This window comes from Pipra filicauda, unplaced genomic scaffold (assembly GCF_003945595.2).
Source record: "Pipra filicauda isolate LSUMZ 115617 unplaced genomic scaffold, ASM394559v2 scaffold135_size2527700_pilon, whole genome shotgun sequence".
In the NCBI taxonomy this organism is placed as follows: domain Eukaryota; kingdom Metazoa; phylum Chordata; class Aves; order Passeriformes; family Pipridae; genus Pipra; species Pipra filicauda.
This window is the reverse complement of record NW_024103829.1, coordinates 2,071,253-2,089,956: the sequence shown is the minus strand read 5'-3', so window position 1 is coordinate 2,089,956 and position 18,704 is coordinate 2,071,253. Positions and strand designations below refer to the sequence as shown.

The following is an 18,704-nucleotide window of genomic DNA, read 5'->3' as shown; positions in this document are numbered from 1 at the left end:
CTTGGAGCCCTCTCTGCCTGGCACAGAGCAAAGTCTTCCACCTCTTTGAAAGTCCAGGCAGGAGAAGCATAGCCTTGCTCTGCCACACCAATGGCACCCTGTGGTTGTTTAAGACTTGCAGCAATACACCCGATCTCGTTCTCCTCATACAGAGCTGAGATGGGACACAAGGAAAGACTGAGTTCTCCCTCTGCATTCAAAATCGCAGCTATTCATTGCAACACAAAATATTTTTTTCCCAGTTGTTATCAGCATAAACTTAACCCGGAATTTTAAAACATAGGGCCAGCTCCATCACTGACCTGCTCTGTACTCCCATTATTAGAATCTCTTTTAGTTCTTCACTGTTCATACCATTAAATGGTAAAAAAAACAATTCCTGGATGAGAATTTTTTTGCCTGATCTATTTCTCACTAAACTCAGATATCAGTCTTCACTGACTTCAACAGACACTGAGACAGGCTTAAAAGAACAGTAATGAAGTGCATGGAGAACCAGCTCTCTACTTTGCAGTTCTGTAGCCATAAAAAAGTATAGACAAATTGCATCAGGGTCCTAATGAAAGTTAAAAATAAAGGGGGGGGAAACATGATAAACGATTACAGCAAACATCAACTACATGGATTTTTGCAGGTTTTGTTTGTTTGTTTGGGGGTTTTGTTTTGTTTTTCTTTTTAAGATTGAGAGGGAGAGAATGGTAGCATCTAAACATTAAGATAAGACATAGTGCTCATGAAAAGGTATTTTTTCCCCCTGTTGTTTCACACTGACTATATTTTCAGAGCCTTACTTTTATTTTCTGATAGCCAGAGCATTTTATACCATGTAGAAGAGTTCCTTACAGGATTTCACATTTGCACAAATACAATAACAATGCTCTCTCATAGATCAAGTCCCACTATTTTGTGATAGAAAAGCCTGTTTATTCACACACAAAGGGCCATCCTGCTGCTATAAAAATCTCTCTGTTAAATGCTTCAGTAAAAAGATTGCTGAAGCAAAAATAATAATCAAACTGTACTGAATCCCTTGAGACTGGCTCCAAAGAGGTACCAATAAGAGGGCTCCTCGAAAATGATAAAAAACCCACAAGCTGTCTCATAAAAAAAACTGTGTTCCGTGTTGGAGAGAGAGTTCATCTTAGAGAGGCAAAACGCCAGTGCTGTTGCTTTGCTATCATGGGCTGCCATACTTCCAGAATGGTTTTGTTCTTCCTCAGATCCCTGAGGTCTCACACACAGCTGGTGTCAAGCAGGAGAGAAGGGTATGGGACAGATCCAGCTTCATGGCAGCTCTGCTGCTGAGGTAGGGTACATTTCCATCTGCTTTCCTTGCCTGAGAAATGAGGAGGGTCATGGTGCAAGGCCCAGAGGCAGCAGGTGCATGTGGGCTGAATACAACATGGTGAGGACAAAAGCACAGCATCCATAGGAGCAGAACTGCAAGGCACCATGTCCCATCCAGGATAAGTGGGAGATTAAGATGGATGAAGGTGGGTCTGAAACACGGATCAGGGCAAAGCTACAGGCTGCCCTGCTGGGAAGCAGCTTTATATAGGTGGATTTTAAATTGCTGCTGTGTAGAAAGCCTTACAGACCTTACAGACACCCATGTCTGCAACAGGGGACAAGTGTGACCTCCGTAATTCATGAGAAAAGAAATTTCTTTGAAAAGGTACCCAGATTCTTTACATGACAATGACCAATGTTCCAGACTAACAAAAGTATTCCATACCACCATATAATGCTAAAAGACCCCATCATGAAACAACTATACTTCAGAAAGTACTCCTTTGTTCTACCTTTTTTTTTGTTACATCTGCTAGAAATAATGACTACAGAATCTCTTTCAACAAAAGGTCATTTATGTCAATGGACAGAACACAGAGGATCAGATCACCTGCTGTAATTGCAAATTAATGCTCTACTGCTAATGCATTAACTACACAATATTGATCTACAATTGAATCATACAGGCTACTGTGAAGTGATTTTTACTTTAATATTTTTATGCTTTTATTGCTTTTTCCATAACACATTTTCTCTTTCCGCTGGAATTTTTTATAATTGTTTCCCATTTTAATTTCCTGCAGCAAGATGACTTTTAAAAATGTATGTCTCTTCCAAAGCCTTGCAAAAATCTAACGAACCATCAATGTGCCACAGTAAATACAGACATGATGAAAAAGATTAAAAAAAAATCCAATATACATCTTATTTTGATACATTTAGGCTTTAAAAAAAGTTTATTTAAATTAAAAATAAAATACTTCAGCCTCACTGTAAGCCTGTAGTAATGAACTGTACCTCAGGTCATTAGAAAGATGCAGCTAGACATTTCTGGAGCTTTTGCTATGGAGTGAGTGCAGGATTATCTCCATAAATAAAATTGTTATTATTTTTTAATTTCATATCTGTACTGAAAAAGGATTGGTGGATTCAGGTATGTTAAAAAAAGTATAGTGCTATGGAATCAGCTGAAGAAGGATTGAAATGTTTCATCATTTGTAATGAGAAATTAAAAAACAAATGGGCTCTTTTTGCAACATGTCAGAAGTCCATACAGGGGAAGAATGCTCTGTTAAACTGCTGTACGAAATTTTAATCCCAGCTACTTCTGACTACAATGATTCAGGTTTTTTTCTATACCTGCTGCAAACTTCCTTATACACAAGCTTTTCACATAACAATGCTAAGATGTTGCCCTCCATCTTCTAAAGGAGGGGATAGAACATATTTTGAATACTGAAACTCTCTCCCCAAACCATTTTCTAATATAACTGCTTAATAGCACTTGAGGTGGTTATGGTATATAGCAAAATATGGCTTACCACCTATCTCCTGACTTGCATTCCTATGTACAATGATTTTGTAAATGGAAAATAAATCCCCATGTTTTAAAAATAAAAGCAATTGGAATTGGAAAAAATAATGGAGAACTGATTGTAGGTCAAATAGCTGCAGAGGAAAATCTGATCTTGCTTTTAATGGAAGAACATTTATTATTCATAAACCTTTCCTCTAACAGATATGCCATACTGCAATTAAATCAACTCACACAAAGCCTTCTTATTATCCTAGCCCGTGAATGTCACCCTCCCATGGCAGAGAAGACACGGGTCTCTTGTCGAGCCACAGTGAAGGGAAGCCCAGTGGCCAAGCAAGTTCTGCTCTCCCAGGCTCTCTAGCTGGGCTCCATGGATGGATCAATATGGTCTGTGCTACTTAGCAGTTATTACGAGACTGCGTTTAATACTGGATTATCTGACATTCCCTACCCTTTTAAAATGCTGCTAATGAGGAATTCTGTGTGCCTCTGGATCCATCGTAAAGTGTCCTCGTGGTTTTGGAAACATGAAGTCAGATCACAAAAATGTGCAGTATTACGTCAGTCCAAGTGTCTAATCATAACCAAACAGTGACAGCAACAGTGTCCAAAGCAGATACCTGGGATCAAGCTATGGGACACATACATAATTCCTCCAGTCATGGCTAGGCTTCGCGAACGAAGATTTGGGAAGGGCTCTACCCACATTTGTTGCAGGCGCGTTGGTGGCTAAAAAGGCCAATGCGAGATAGGCATGTCCGGTTGCAAAAGGCACAGCAGAAAGAGTCCTTAGATGGTATATTCTGCAAGGCACCATTCTTTCTGTGTTGTCTTTTCTCCCCAAGAGTGATCCTGCATGCTTTCTCAAAAGCATCAGCAGCGTCATAGATGGCGTGTCTCCAGGCCTCCCGATTGGAGGTCAGAGCAGACCAGTTATGGTGATCAATATGGCCCAGGCTGAGATGTTGTTTTAGGGAGTCCTTGTATCTTTTTTTTCGGGGCTCCTCTCTTGCGGCAGCCGGTGGCAAGTTCACCATAAAGCTGCATCTTAGGGAGGCGGTGGTCCTTCATCCTGGAGACGTGCCCTGCCCATCGCAGCTGTGTTCTCAGTAACCCTCCAGTAGAGTCCCAGCTTTTAACTACTTAACTCAGGGACTTGCTATGCAGTGAATCTTAATTAATGAATCATTCAGTAGACCCCTTTATTTGATGCTATCTACAAATTCTGTACTTGCTCTGTATTTTGGTACTGAGAAAGCAGAAGTGAACTGTCAAAGCTGTAAGCAACAGAGGTTGTGACTGTTGAAGAAATAACCTGGGCATTTGATACCAAGGATATGTGAGAGAGATTGGGATTCAGGAAAGGATATATTAGCTGGCTATTTGTATGACTTTGTTAAGAAGAAAAACAATGGTAATGATTCTCATAATCCTAAAGAGGTTACAAAGATGACCTGTGAAGATGAGGCTGTCTTCTTCCCTCTATCACAATGTATCTTGTCTGAGAAGCAAATAAAAGTTTCAGTGTAACCACAGTTAAGTGTATTTCTTCTAAGATTGGCTATAGAGATTACACATTTCCTTCTCCCTTCCATTTGTCCTTCCCAACATAAGGGAAAGACTTAGGGCCTGTACTCACAATCTTGCATGAAGTTTACTAAAGGCTTATTCTAAAATAAATGCAATTGAACTAGTTCAGACCCTTACCTACACAGCCACTTTAGAATCCATTTATCTGAGATTAGTTTAAATGACTTCTCTACTTTAGTGAAACAGAAAGAAGCCACTCAAACTGAGGATACTTCTGATCCTAAGGATTTTAAAATCAGTTCTAGAGATGATTTACGTTAAACTCGTGAAATCTAGGGACAAGAAAAGAGTTTTTTCACCATCTCGGAGACAATCTGTTGAAAAGAAAAATTGTTCTGTAAAGACTAAAAGATCAGTATAGATCCAAGTAATTTCTGTAAGCCAGTTTCAGAGAATTTGATTAATTTTAAAAAGAAAACAAGAATTAATGCTTTGTAAATCAAATATTCTTTCTCTTGGGCACTGACTGGGATGTCTGCATTAAATTATATTTCAGCATTTCCCATTACCATTGGTGCAAATCGAAAAGACATAATAAAAAATAAACAGCTACACAGTCTATATAAAGAAAAAGTGCGCGACATTAAAAACCTTTAGTTTTAGTCATTCAGAAAAAGATACAACAGATGTGAAACAGAGAAGCATTCCACTCTGTGTAGTTCAGATCATGTAACATTGTTACAGACAAAGCCATTGAAACTGCAGCTCTATTAGCAATAACAAACCAAATGTATCTTGACCACTAAAAACATTTCCTTGCCAATACTATTTTTTTTGTAGACAAATGCTGCTCTGTACTTTGCACCATTACTTAGTATTTATATGCAAGAAACTCTCAGATCATTGTGTAAGAAAAGCAGATCTTTTGTCTGTCCATGCAAAAAAAGAGTTTGAAGCATTTTAATACGAACTTAAAAAAAAAATAGGAAACGGTATTCGTAAATCGAAAGAACATAGCAAGTCCACAAAAAACCAGCAGTCTTCTACTTCAGCTCGCAGAGATGCTAATTTTGATGTGCATTAAAAAACCCAACCAAACCAAACACTGAGTTGGCTTTTTTTTTTGTGAAACATAGCAAACAAATGACTAATCTCAGCAGTCACTGTAGCTGTGTAAAAAGGATGGTCACACTGAATCTAATTTCAATGTCAAAGTGAATTTTGGGAATGAAAACACTCCAGTCATCCCAGGGAGTGACACAAAGCCGATATTCACAGGATCCACAGTTGCTGTCGCCTAGGGTGGGACCTACATATAAAGGGGCTGAACATCTACCAGAATGTAACAATATATAATGGAATAATATAACAAAGACCACCTGCTCCTCAGCCATTCTAACATACATGCTGCAATGGTGCCCTGACATGCCTAGCAGAGCAGGTAAGGGGTTGATTTCCAGCCAGTTTTCTGGTGCTCAAAATACCATGCCACCAATGCTTCCTTCCATGACAGGGACTAACTAACCATGCCAGTCTGGCCAGGACCTCAAAACAACCCATCAGCCTCCACTACTGTATGCAGTCTAACACCTCACTTCAGTGCAATGCCAGCACCATATGCAAGAGAAACAGCTCTACACCTCCTGTTTCAATAAATAGGCTAAAGGGACACAGATGCCTGGACCAACAAGAGTTACTTTAAATGGGATCTCTGTGAGACCAAAGTAGTACTCTTTGAAAGCCCTCTCCCCTTGAGAAGGTTCTGCAGAAAAAACCCCTGAGAATAATGAAAGAACAGGTAGCTCTTGCTTAACTCTGTGTCAACCTTGTTTGTATGACATGAGAGAGATGTTTAAATTTTAAATCCTGGAAGTCAGAGATAAAAAGTGGTAACAAACTCATGGCCAGCCTTTTCCCAGATTGGTATTGCAACACCCAAAGTTTTCTTTTGGCAACTCCTCCTCCTCCTCCATGTGAAATAAATGTCTCTTAGCAAGAAGCACGAAGTTAAAAACATGAAAATTCCTTTCAGTGGTAGAAATCCCCCACTATTCGAATGTTTGAAAGGAAGATATATTGTGATCTTCATTACAGTTATTTCAATTTTAATGTTTCAAAGAAAGAAGTACCTGTAAAACAGAAGCCCCACTGTGTAGAAACTGAAGCCCAGCTTCAGCAGAATCGATGCCTCCAGTTGCTAAAATGGGAAATCCTGGGAGAGCACGGGCTATGGCAGACACTGCGCGGAGGGCGATGGGCCTGATAGCATTTCCTACAGAAAACCAGAACATTTTGTTAGCAATGTCAGAACAGACCCTGATGCAACTTGCACATCCCTCACAGTAGGAACATGAGGAACTAACATCTGAGGTGCAGAGGCTATATTCATTCATAAACTGAAACCAAGTGGGTTTCAAGTGGTATCAATACTTGTAAAGCACTATGCATTTTGCTGAAATACAGAAAATGGCAGAAACATTTGGATGAACACTGCGAAGCTAGCTCAAACATTTTAGCTGATGCTCAAAACAAAGACTAACATGTCTGAGACAGAAAGCAATACTTTACCACACAGTACACTAGACAAAGAGATTTATGTTTCTACATGAAGAATCAGGTTGATTTTTTGAACATAGATAAACATGTTGTCCAACTAAGAGTAAAAACCTCATTTATTTATGTCCAACTAAAAGTTGTTTAAAAGTACCATTTCACTGCACTTGAAATTTCATATTTTATTTGTTTCCCCTCTGGATGTTTGTAAATTCAGATAATCCTTTATGTAAGTCCCCTTTAACAATCAACATAATAGTCAAAAGAATAAACTATATTCATTTATGGTGGTATCTCCAAGACTGGGGCTTGCATTTCAAATGGTATATAGAGGTTGAGTCAGAAAACTCCCTGCTATATTTACAGGAATTACGATTAAAGTCCCAATACACTGTGTCTGCAATGTGTCTTTTTTGCTATGTTCTACTGGTGGTATGCAAGTATTTAAAATACGGATGCTGCTTATGAGATGATGGATAGCACAGATAGCTGACACTTTCAGTTACCTTTTTGTTAGGCTAGTTGGGATTTCTGTAGAGAATATTAAAATTCCTACTTAATTTAATGAACCTTTAGGATAATTTGATGTCATCATTGGACAACAATACAGTACTGGAAGGGCAAGACACATCACCCCCAGAGGAACTGTCTGGCTGTGGCTGTCAGATCTTTCCCCCACCCCTCCCTTGGTACTGTATTAGGTAACAGCAACTAAACTTCCATGTGCATAAATGGACAGCCAAACCCAAGATGCACCATTGGTGTGTTTTCATGAAAACTAGAGCCTGAGTAATGAAAATTGGAAATCTAACTAAAACTGCTTTAAAGAATCTAAGACCATAACAGAAAATATCACAAAAAAGGAGCTGGAGTTGAGAAGGAACTTTCCATAGGACACTAATGACTATTTGCTGTCATTTGAGCTAGATCGGTTGTAACATGTTTGAAAAGAATAGAATGATTCTTCGAAAAGGATGATTGTTAAGTGTCCAAAGAGTAAATATTTTGACAGAATTAATAGTCCAGTCTTAGAGAAACGCTTGAGGAAAAAAAAAAAAAAGAAAAATGGAAACCATGCTGTTTGGTCTGATGGGTTTATTTATAAAGCTTTTTGAAAGGCATACAGGCCAAAACATACCCTACACAGCCAAAACCACTGAAAATAATCTCATCAAAAAACAGTAGTTCATGAAATTCTTCAAATATTCAGTGTTTGAAATTGAGGCTAGAAGTAAGCATCAGACTTGTTGTATTGCTTTCAGCCAATGACACAGCTGCTCTAGAATCTCACTGTGATGAGGTAGTTGTTTTTTAGAAAGGTGAAACAATACAGGCACTAATAACTCTGAAATCATGCAGCTAGAGGGAAATTTCTTCCCAATCTGCTTGAGTTAAAACCTGACATCTGCCTTGAGGCATGAATGTTTATACTCTTTTAACCCCCATGTAACTTTTAGAATTTGCATTCAATCAGTTTTAAAGCCTTATAGACCCTTGACCTTAATAACAGCTTGTAGTAAAGAGCTACACAAGAAAATATTTTCAGAATATAATTGTTCCTTTCTTTAGTATTATTAAATTAGCCACCTTCTCACTTAAATGACTGTCTCTGTACAATGGTCAATAGAAGAAAAGGAACAAATGTCAGTTTATTTAAGGTTTCAGCACAACAGGTAATCAGAAAGGTCTTCATTCAGCCCAAAGAAATCAAGCATGTGATTTCATGAAGTCTAGCAGAGATGGCAATGAGACTTAGAATTTATTATGGAACACAGGTACTTTTTAGTACTAGCTGAACTTGATTTTCATAATATGAGTTATTACTTACATTTGGTGATTAGTAAATTAGTGATAAATTGGTATGATTGCAAAAGTATTCCATTCATTTATAATTCACTCAAATGAATTTAAAAACATTTCAGGAGTGCTTTTGATGAGAGTAAATAAATGGCTGTAATGACAATCAGAGGGTTGACTAAGGTGTCACCATTCATCCCAGTTTTTTTTTTTTTTAATTAGTCTACAGCATACAAAACAAGCACAACATAAGGTGTAGCCATTCTCCCATACATTTTTTGATCAACAGTTCAGAAGTTTCCCCCTCCATAACAAAAGCAGCTGGTCTGGAATACAATGCGATTTGCTTGTAATAGTGAAACAACCTTTCAGATTAAAGCAAAAAAAAAAGAAAACAAACAACAGTGATGCAAAGCTATTAAAATAGGCAATTAAAAAAAAAAGAAAGCAAATGAACACTTGATTTGACCTACAGTCTCTATTTTCTTGCATTTTCGTATGAGTACCATAGGAAGGTAATAAATTCCATTATAGAGATCTGTGGAGAAGGAGTTTTTAAAAGGCTGAAATAAAGGAGATTTAATCCCAAACTTTAAAGGACCTGTAAGTAGTACTGCGAATTTGCAGAATGTTGTCTGATAAATCCTATGGTATTTAAGAAGCTGAGGTCCAAATCCAGCAAGCATTTGAAAGACAGCTCACATACTAAAAGATAAGCATCTACCACCTACTTTGACATGTTGGGACCTGTAATTCCACTAGTTAAGCACCCGTAGCTGAGGAAACTGCTGATATGGTACTCTCTTGATAGACGCATTACAGCTGCTACCAAATGCTAGATATGGCTATCATTTACCTTGCTGTAAAATAATGAGATTTAATAAACAAAGTCCATTTATCCAGATCTCAGGCACAGGAGTGAAATATAAAAATGAAAGACAGAGAAATACCTCATGAAGATGATATGCTGAGTGTTGAAAACTACTCTTCCAAATCTCATGAATCATGGAAAAATATTTGCTACTATACAAAGCTATAAATAGTGAAAAACTACATGATGTGAAAGTCCCTTAACATTTTCTTGCCTTAAAACAAAGAGCTTTGGCTTTATTTTCTTTTCTTTTTAATAAAAAGTCAGATTTTTCAGAATATCAGACACTGCAGTCAAAGCAATCCAATAGGTAAAACACAACATGAAGGAGAAGCAGAACATACATCAATCAAACGCCTCTCCCTAATCAGCACAGGTAGGTAGAGTTGCCCTTGTCTACTGAGGATAGCAGTCTGATGATAAACTCATGAGAGACATTATATCTGCTTATTTGTTTGACTGTTTATTTTTCCTTTGGAAGTAAGAAACCCTTTACGAATGCCAGAAGACACGTGTTTTATTATGACTTCATATGTCCTTGGAGTCCCCAGAGGACTCAGTCTTGTTTAACATCAAAAATGTTCACTATGTTGAGGCTTGAGAGCCAAACTTAATGTCTTCTTCAAGAAGCCTGGTTTTAAGCTTCAGGCAACCCAGTAGCTTTAGAAGTTCCCAGTAGAAACAATTCAGATCATCTTGATCCCAGTGATCCATCAATGGGAGAAAAAAATAGTCTCAGAAATCTTGAATACTGGGCTACATTCTTCCTTGCAATATATTGGACCAGTGTGATAGTTTAGTAATAGTTTTCAACACATATATGCAGCAGCTCTCTAACTGGGGCCTTTGAGTAAAGATGATCCAGGTCCATGAAAAAACAGCTAACAGAACGGAAGTGAATCAATTCAGACTGATAATATGGAGCCTGAATCTTCAAACAATCCAAACAGTCTCAATGGTCTTTATCAAACTCTCCATCAACAAGAGAAACAGATTTTAAAGGAGAGCAAACTCTCATACATTTGGATAGCAGATCACCTAAAACCACATTTTTATATCTATGGTTACTAGATGGAATAAAAATGAATTTGGGTCATAATTCTCCCCATTCTGTGCATTGTAAAGTAAAATTATTTTTTAATTCACATTATATTATATTACACTGCAGTTCTTTACAAAATTAATATGAGATTTAAACTAACAAGTCTAAATATTACAAAAAACCCCCAGCTGATACATTATTTTTGATTAATAAATCACCACTAAAGTCTGTGCTGCTAAAAAAATATAAACACCCAAAATCTGAGCAACATCACCTTTCCTCCCTCTGTAGATACTCTCCTGGAAGAAAACTGACATGGTTATCTCCCTGACTGTCACAATTAATAAAGCTAATGACAAAAGAAGCCAATGACAGCAAACCCCAAACTTGGGTGAAAAGCACTACAGAAGGAAAATGATCTGAGAAAGTTCAGGCATTGTAGATGATCAATTCAATGCTTCAGGAAGTAACTAGGTAAGAAAGTTTGGGGATTCAGAAAAAAAACCCAGAAAAACTAATTCTTTGTTAAGACATTTTCTGCATAATGTATATGCTGCCTAATACTGGTGATCAAAGTACTTTATATAACTGGTATTTGCAAACAGTCCAGGGAAACATGTAGGTTATACACAATCCACTTGCATAGCATTCCTTCTGATTGCAATTAGTCCACACGTTCTTTCTCTCTCCCACCTGTAGGTGGCCACCATAAGCTGCACTTATCAAATAACTCATTAGCAGGGTTTTCAATACTGTCATATCCAGATAATTAGCAATTTATTTAAATAACCAATTTCTGTGGAAATAATTGCCATGGAATGCCCTGAACCTACTTTTTATAAACTATAATAAAAGTGTTAAGATAATCCCTGACATTTGCAAATGCCATTAGTTCACCTTTCCTTTTGATAGTGCTATGGCATTATGTTTAAACAATTACCCGATAACGCGGCAGTTTAATGAAACAGTGTAGCAGACACATCCTTCAAAATGACCAGAGAACACATTTATATGCAGAAGAAAACTCAATGAACAGACGTGTTTAGAGAGAAAGACTATCCACAGCTGTTATGAGGTCTGCAAATGGGACACACAATGTTTGGAGCACTAAAAAATATAGGAAATTCCCAAAAAACAAGTGCAAGATGGACCTTGACACAGCTAAATGGTGACAGCCCAGCACTTCTCAGGATCCAGAGATGACTCTTTTCACTGTTCCCTATCTATTCCCCTACCTAGTCAGTTCTTCAGTCCATTATTATTCATTAATAACCATTTGCCAAAATCACTAGCAATAATGTACTAGTTATGCAGGCTCTGGCTATTTCCAAGCAAAACCTGTAGTTATTAATCTACCAAATGGAGCATTTGAGAGAATATTCCTTTTATGGGATGTCTCTGCATCAGTTAACCTACATCTTCAAAGCAATGGCTACCTAATGTTTCATTTGTAAGTTGTGAAGGGTCATCAATGCTACCAAATAAATGGTAAAGGTTCTGCTGACTACAGAAAAGTCAGGACTTTGCCACAAGACTTTAGAATAAAGCTAATGATTCTGCAGATTTGAAACAATTTCTACCTAAGTCAGCTATAGCAGGCTCTTGAAACCGTATCAACTGACTGCATTTTTCTTAGCGTATCATGGCTATCGTGACAAACTGATAGTGTGTTAATAGTTTCTCTCATAACTATTGCCCACTTCCTTTTAATTTCAAAGCTTACTTCTCATGTGATTCCGTCTGGGATACCTACAGATTTCAGTCCCACCCTGTGACTGGAAAAGAGAGGCAATAATTTTGCTTCATATTTCCTTAAAAAAAAAAATTAGTACTCAAATAGAAAAAAAGAGGTGGAACTTCCATAACCACAGAGAAAAATCAGTGTCTCTTTTTGGATTTATTTTTACCATTTTTGAATTAATACGAATGATTATTTATGTTCTTTCAGCTGAAAGTTCATAAAATCACCAGAGTTCTCATTCAATAAATGTTTAGTAGTCATCAGAGACTTCTCTCAATTAAAAAAGACTAGAATCAGAGTAAGAGAGAGGGAAAAATTAAATTTTTCTTATCTGTAAATATTATTTATCCAGGAAGACCTGGGGGAATTGTCACTCATATCAAACTTCAGTAGGAAAAATCAAGAGGACAGATACAAATTGTTTTGTGGGTGCTGCAAGAAGTGGTTAAATGTTTCCTAACAAAGCCATTCTCTCACTGAAAACTACAGATTCACCAAAAATCGATACTTCTGGTCATCAGCATGAAACCAAGCAAAGTATTTTCTGTTGCAATTTATCAAACGTTCATTATTTAATTTCACTCACGCTTTCTACTTTGGTTTGACTTGAAGCTGGAAACTGTCTGACAGCATGCTTTACATGTTCTTGGGTTGGCTCAGTGTGCTCTTTCTTTCCCTTAACTGCTTTGCTCTTGCTCCCCACTGTGACTCAGAGCCTGAGTCAGCTGCTCTGGAGCGGCAGAGCTGTGCACCCTGCGCTGCCGAAGGAGGTCTGGCACCGTTTCCACTGCACTCCTCCCCTGGCCACGACAAACCTTGCCTTTTACCAAGAGAGTGCTAGTGCAGTAGTGAAAAGGTAATAAAGGTAGTGCTAATACCCAAGGTATGCTCCCAACATAATACAAGGGAAAAGACACACGAATAGGACCAGCATAACAGCCAAGCAACAGCCCATCTAAAAAATATGGCCCAGTTACCAGACAAGAACACTCCAGCCATCACAGAGGGGCAAAGGAGTTCCTGCCAATTCTGCTGGGCAATTCTTCCCCTCAAAAGGTGTGATTGCTTCACTTTATGACACAGTAGGTCTCACGGCCCATTTATTTCGATGCAGAGACAGAGGTGTTTAACCCAAATGGGTTAGTGGAAATGTTTCTGGCTATTTACACAGAAGCTTACAGATTTGTTCAAAGGCAGCCATGCCCCTGTCAGCCTCAGCAGCGCTGCCTTTGTTTGAGTTGGTTTTAACTTCCATAACAACAACTACCATGATCAACATGACCCTGCTACCAGAATGTGTGTGTATGTCTACGTGTCTGTCCCAGTACTTTAGCACATAGATAATTCTAACCACAAAAAGGCAATTTAGTACATCTAAGGACACACTGGAAGACTAGTGAGTGGCTGCTGAGCAGGGGATAGAGGGTCCTATACTGTATTAAATAAAAAAAAAGAGACTGAAAAATGCAGTACAACAACTTTTCCAGTTATTTACAAAACCTGATGAATACCTTATGTTGTTTAATAACCACTTGCCTAAGAAGTTCATTACAGAAAGGGAAGCAGAACTTCTTGAAGTATAGCAAACTATAGTAACCAGGTCTAGATAACTAGAAAGCTCAATAAAGTATTTCTTTCTCCCTTTACACAACTCAAGTTCATCCTTGTCCTATTTTGAGGTTTATCTATTTTATTTTGCCTATCTATTTTATCTATCTCATCCCATTGCTATATCTAGCAATAAAGAATTTAAGGTACAAATATATTTAGATCTATTTATAGATACATAAATATATTAAAGATACAATGTCACAAATACAAATTCTTGTGAAATGAATCATTCCACTTGAGTAGAAAACACTGTATTTCCCTGTGCAGTAATGTCTACATACACATCTACCATCTTATTATTACATATCCATATAATCTGTGTGAGTATATATATATACACGCACACTCAGTAGACGTATTTCCATATTCACATATACATAAAACAGTGGATGACACGTCCCCTGATAAAACCTGTTATTTCAACACTTCAAGTGAAAAGTGTTAAAATAAATGGCTCATCACACACAATGTGTTAAAATAAATGTTTATTTCAACACTGTGTGTATCATAGCCATTTATTTCAACACTTCCCATTTCTCAAGACTCACACAACCAAGAGTAGGAGAACTGATAGCTATACCTAAGGTAGCTGAAGCACATAGCCCTACTCTGCTTGCCATAGGATGAGTAGGAAGTTATTTGACACTTTTTTTCCTCCCAGCAATAAATAGAAACTACCTATCTTGACTGTTCGTGGGGATCTGCATGTGTCTGTAAGTTGGTGAGCTGTATCATCATTTGGAAAGAAGGGCCATACCAGAGTCTTTTGAGATATTTAGAAAGCAAGCTGCTGCTACCAGAGTAGGGTTGGGAAAAGAAGCAAAGCATGGGGGCTTTTGACAATTTCACTGCTATTTTGGAATTTGACACAAAAGCATCTGGGCAGACAAATATTCATGTGAACAAGAGCAAAAAGTAGAGCTGTTCATACTGAAGGCTGGATGGGATATGATTTTTGCAGGGCCAGTTATAATCTGGCGACCAAATTATGAGTTAGAGAACATCTGGGTTCTCACTTTATCCTGCTGAAACAGTTTCTTGGGAGGATTCTTCAGCCCCCAAGACCTGCCTTATTGATTTTAATAGAGAATCTGAAGGGTCTTTGGAGAAGCAGTTTTCCAACTTTAAGGTGGTCTCTAAAGTAAAAATATAGTCATTGGGAACTTCATATTGGTGCATTTAGATTAGTGTCAGCATCTGAACTTGCTCCTACAAGACAAGCTCAGACATCACACTATATGCCAGTGTTAAGCTAGCATTAGTTTCTTGCTCTGCTTTATTTTGGGAGAAAAGCACAAGAAGCTCCCATTTTCCGGTAGTTCTCCTTGGAGCCAGAGGGCACTATGCCTTTACAGATCAGTCTCTAAGGGAGAGAGGCAGGATGAAGATGAAGAAATTTAAATAAGGCACAAAATAACAAAAACTCCACAGATCTTGAGTTCTCTCTGAGCAATATTTACTGCCAACTTCCCTGTAACGTTTTCTTACAGCTTTCCTGCTTTGAAAAACTTTAAAAGCATGATTAGAGATTGTCTAGGCCCTAACAAGACAGTGTGGCCTTAAGAAGATAAACAGTTGGTGGGAGTTCTCTTTTCTTTTTCTTGTACTTTTTCTTCCCTGAAATTGCAGATCTGTTTGCTGGTCTGGACAGAGCATAAACCCACAAAATAAACTAATGAAAGGTTAGTGAACACTTTGCAACCAGCATACCCTATCACAAGACTGTTTTGCACCCAGACAATGAAAAATTGAGACCACAGTTTCATCAACTCACAAATAAATTCACTGCCTCGAGCCAAGCCACTGCACAGTGCTAGTTGCCTATATTCAAACATTTCTCTTCCTGTAAAATTATCTTCTCCTCTTGTCACCTTTGGCAGATAAAACACTAAAATCATTTTGTAGCAGAATAGCCTACAATGCAATGAAAGTTTTCCAGAAAAAACCACAATGTTTTCACCATTTCACTTTCTTCAGATGTGATTAGTTCCAGAAAGAGGAGGTGTCATCACTCCTTTGAAGGCACCGTAGGTTATAAGATTGGTCCTCAGAAGTTGGCAACACATAATAAAAGTGCTTTTATTCCTAAATATCAACCAGTTTCAAGAATAACAGTTGCTCACAGAGCGGTAATAATGGAAATATTCAGCTCAGAACTACTGTAGACATTAAAACACTGTATTACAGACATGCAGTGCACATTATGCAAGAACACTTTCTTATAATTATGGTTTCATAGGGGTATAAGTTTCTAAATATTTAGTTCTCTACACTCTGTATTTTTTAGGATAGATATTAGAAAAAGGTTCTTCACCCAGTGAGTGGCTGGGCACTGGAACAGGCTCCCCAGGGCAGTGGCACAGCACCAAGCCTGCCAGAGTTCAAGAAGCATTTGAATGATATTCTCAGGCACACGGTGTGACTCTTGCAGATGGTCCTTTGCAGGGCTAAGGGTTGGACTCGATGATTCTTGTGGATCCTGTACAGCTCAGCATATTCTCTGATTCTGTGATTTTTGTAATGAAATTTATATGATAATCCTTAGATTTCCATAAATGAAAAGAGCCCTCCCACTCCAACAGAGAGGTGATACCTTGGCTTTAGCTGAGGCCTTAACTGTGCATGGATGACAATTTTGAAGAAAAGCTTTTTCTTCTTTTCCTTCTTTTTAATAACCTTCACCATTACAGGAAATTTCATGCCATTTATTTAGCTGAGAATGTACAGAAAGCTGAAGAGTTGGTGCCTTAATGGAAAGCAAAACAATAGCTTTTCCATACTGTGTAAACTATTTGTGGCATAGAGGAAACACAAATCTTATTTGTGGAGGCCTTTACTAGCATTGGATATATAATTGAGAGTTGGTAATTAAAATATGGTTATATCAGTCCTGCTTGTGACCAGTCACACAACTCAGTGCTGATTTCAAGAAGAAATTATACACCCATATCATAATTCTGTTTTCTGCATTTATAAAATTAACAGCATTAATAGGCCTAAATAATCATTTGTTTGATGGATTCAGAGCAACATAAGGGGATGCAAGGGAATTTAGTGCATTGTTCTGTCAGATCACTTTAATTGTTATCCAATGAGGGCAACGCAGAGGGTGAGTAAGGGACTTAATTTATGTACTTACTCATCCCCTCAGCTTCCACTGAAGAAAAATGGTAGCAGCACAACTCTTAAACTGCATTTGTTGGTCTTCAGTGATCAAAGTAAAGGCCAATTAACAGAAAGCCAGGGGCTTGCAAAGTAGTTGTTGATTTTAAAATACTGATCAGAACACACACTGCTGCTGCTAAACACACATCAGCAGTATTTGGCACTTACACCGTGCCTTCCTAGGAGAGGATAACCAAATGCTCTACAAAGGTATAATATTCTTCTCTCCCAGAAGAAAAAAGAGTGCAAGGGGAGGCCTGGATATCTGTGTCAAGAGAGTAATTCCACCTGAGCAGAAGAGGCAAGAGTTGGCCCTCCTGGTCACAAATCCCTCGTCCCTTGTCCCAGAATGTCCTATTACCCATTTCTCTAAAACTGTTCGTAATTTAAAGGATACCTTTAAAAGTATGCTTTGTAAAACAACTCAAGCAGTCTCCTCTTAGAAGTAAATTACATACTAATGTCCCAAGCACCTTATTTGGTGTGTTTCCATGGATGAATTGTTATGCCCATTCACACCACAGTCTCAAGCATGGGAATATGGGTGTTCACAGAAGCATACAGGACTGTTGTTGACTGTTGCTATCACCTACAAAGGAATTATGTTCTCCTTCCTTCCTGCTTCTCTCTAATCTAAAATAAAACATACTGAGAGAATTGATTCACACTGGGGGCAGTATCTTTGGGAAAAGTGGTTTGCTTCCTTGTTTTTCTTGGTCATGTAGAATTATTAGAAATTCTGAAGGTTATTTTACTCAGTCAATGTACATATGAAAATGAAGATACCCAATTTGCATGAGCCATCACTGACATAATACTGTGTATGGAAAACTCAAAGAGGAAGACTCACAAAAGCATAAATGTTCCATGTGAAACTAACACATCTGTTCAGCACTGAAAAGCCAGCATTTAAGTCCAAAGCGCTAGAGAGCCGAGACAAGTGCATTTTTGGAATCAAAACAAATGCTGGTAATTTAAGAAAATACTATGAAGCACACAAAGGCTGTACAATGCCATATGTTGCACAATGCATCTGGTAATCAATTTAGTGTATACGCCAAATTTACTAGAATCCCAAATAGGCTTACGTTCTTTACTCAGAACTTCAAAAAGTAAACTGCAAGCATTATAAACACAGTGCACCTACAATTAGTAAAGAAGTGGATTTTTCTTTTTACCTACAGAACACAAATAAAAATTAATATCCTAAATTACTTCCCATAACGAATACATGCCCAAACTTCACTTTTGATCAATAGCTTTCATAGACTCACAGTTTTAGGACATGATATATTTTACAGTTTAAAAGATAAATGTGATTTAAAAATTATTTTATACTCAATGTTTACTTCTGGCTTGTAGGTTTCAAATCATGAAGGTTTTATGCTGTCATGTGTAATTCTATACACAATACACTACTGAAGATGTCATCAAACATAGATGTACAACCAACCTTGCATGTTCTGTAGTCCTAAATCAAATATGAATCCACAGTTACAGTATTAAAAATACAGCAGAAATCCCTAATTCAAGTGGACAGTATCACCTATAAAGCCAAAATAAATGG

General features: G+C 37.8%; 1 protein-coding gene across 2 annotated transcripts in view; it reads right to left on the bottom strand.

The window, feature by feature from the left end:
- The window catches only part of DPYD (dihydropyrimidine dehydrogenase), a 338,238-nt gene that overhangs the window by 58,305 nt on the left and 261,229 nt on the right, over positions 1-18,704 (bottom strand). For both annotated transcript variants that reach the window (XM_027740750.2, XM_039378355.1), the window contains one exon: positions 6,487-6,629. In XM_027740750.2, coding sequence (XP_027596551.1) covers positions 6,487-6,629 — 143 coding nt within the window. The remainder of the gene's footprint in view (positions 1-6,486; positions 6,630-18,704) is intronic.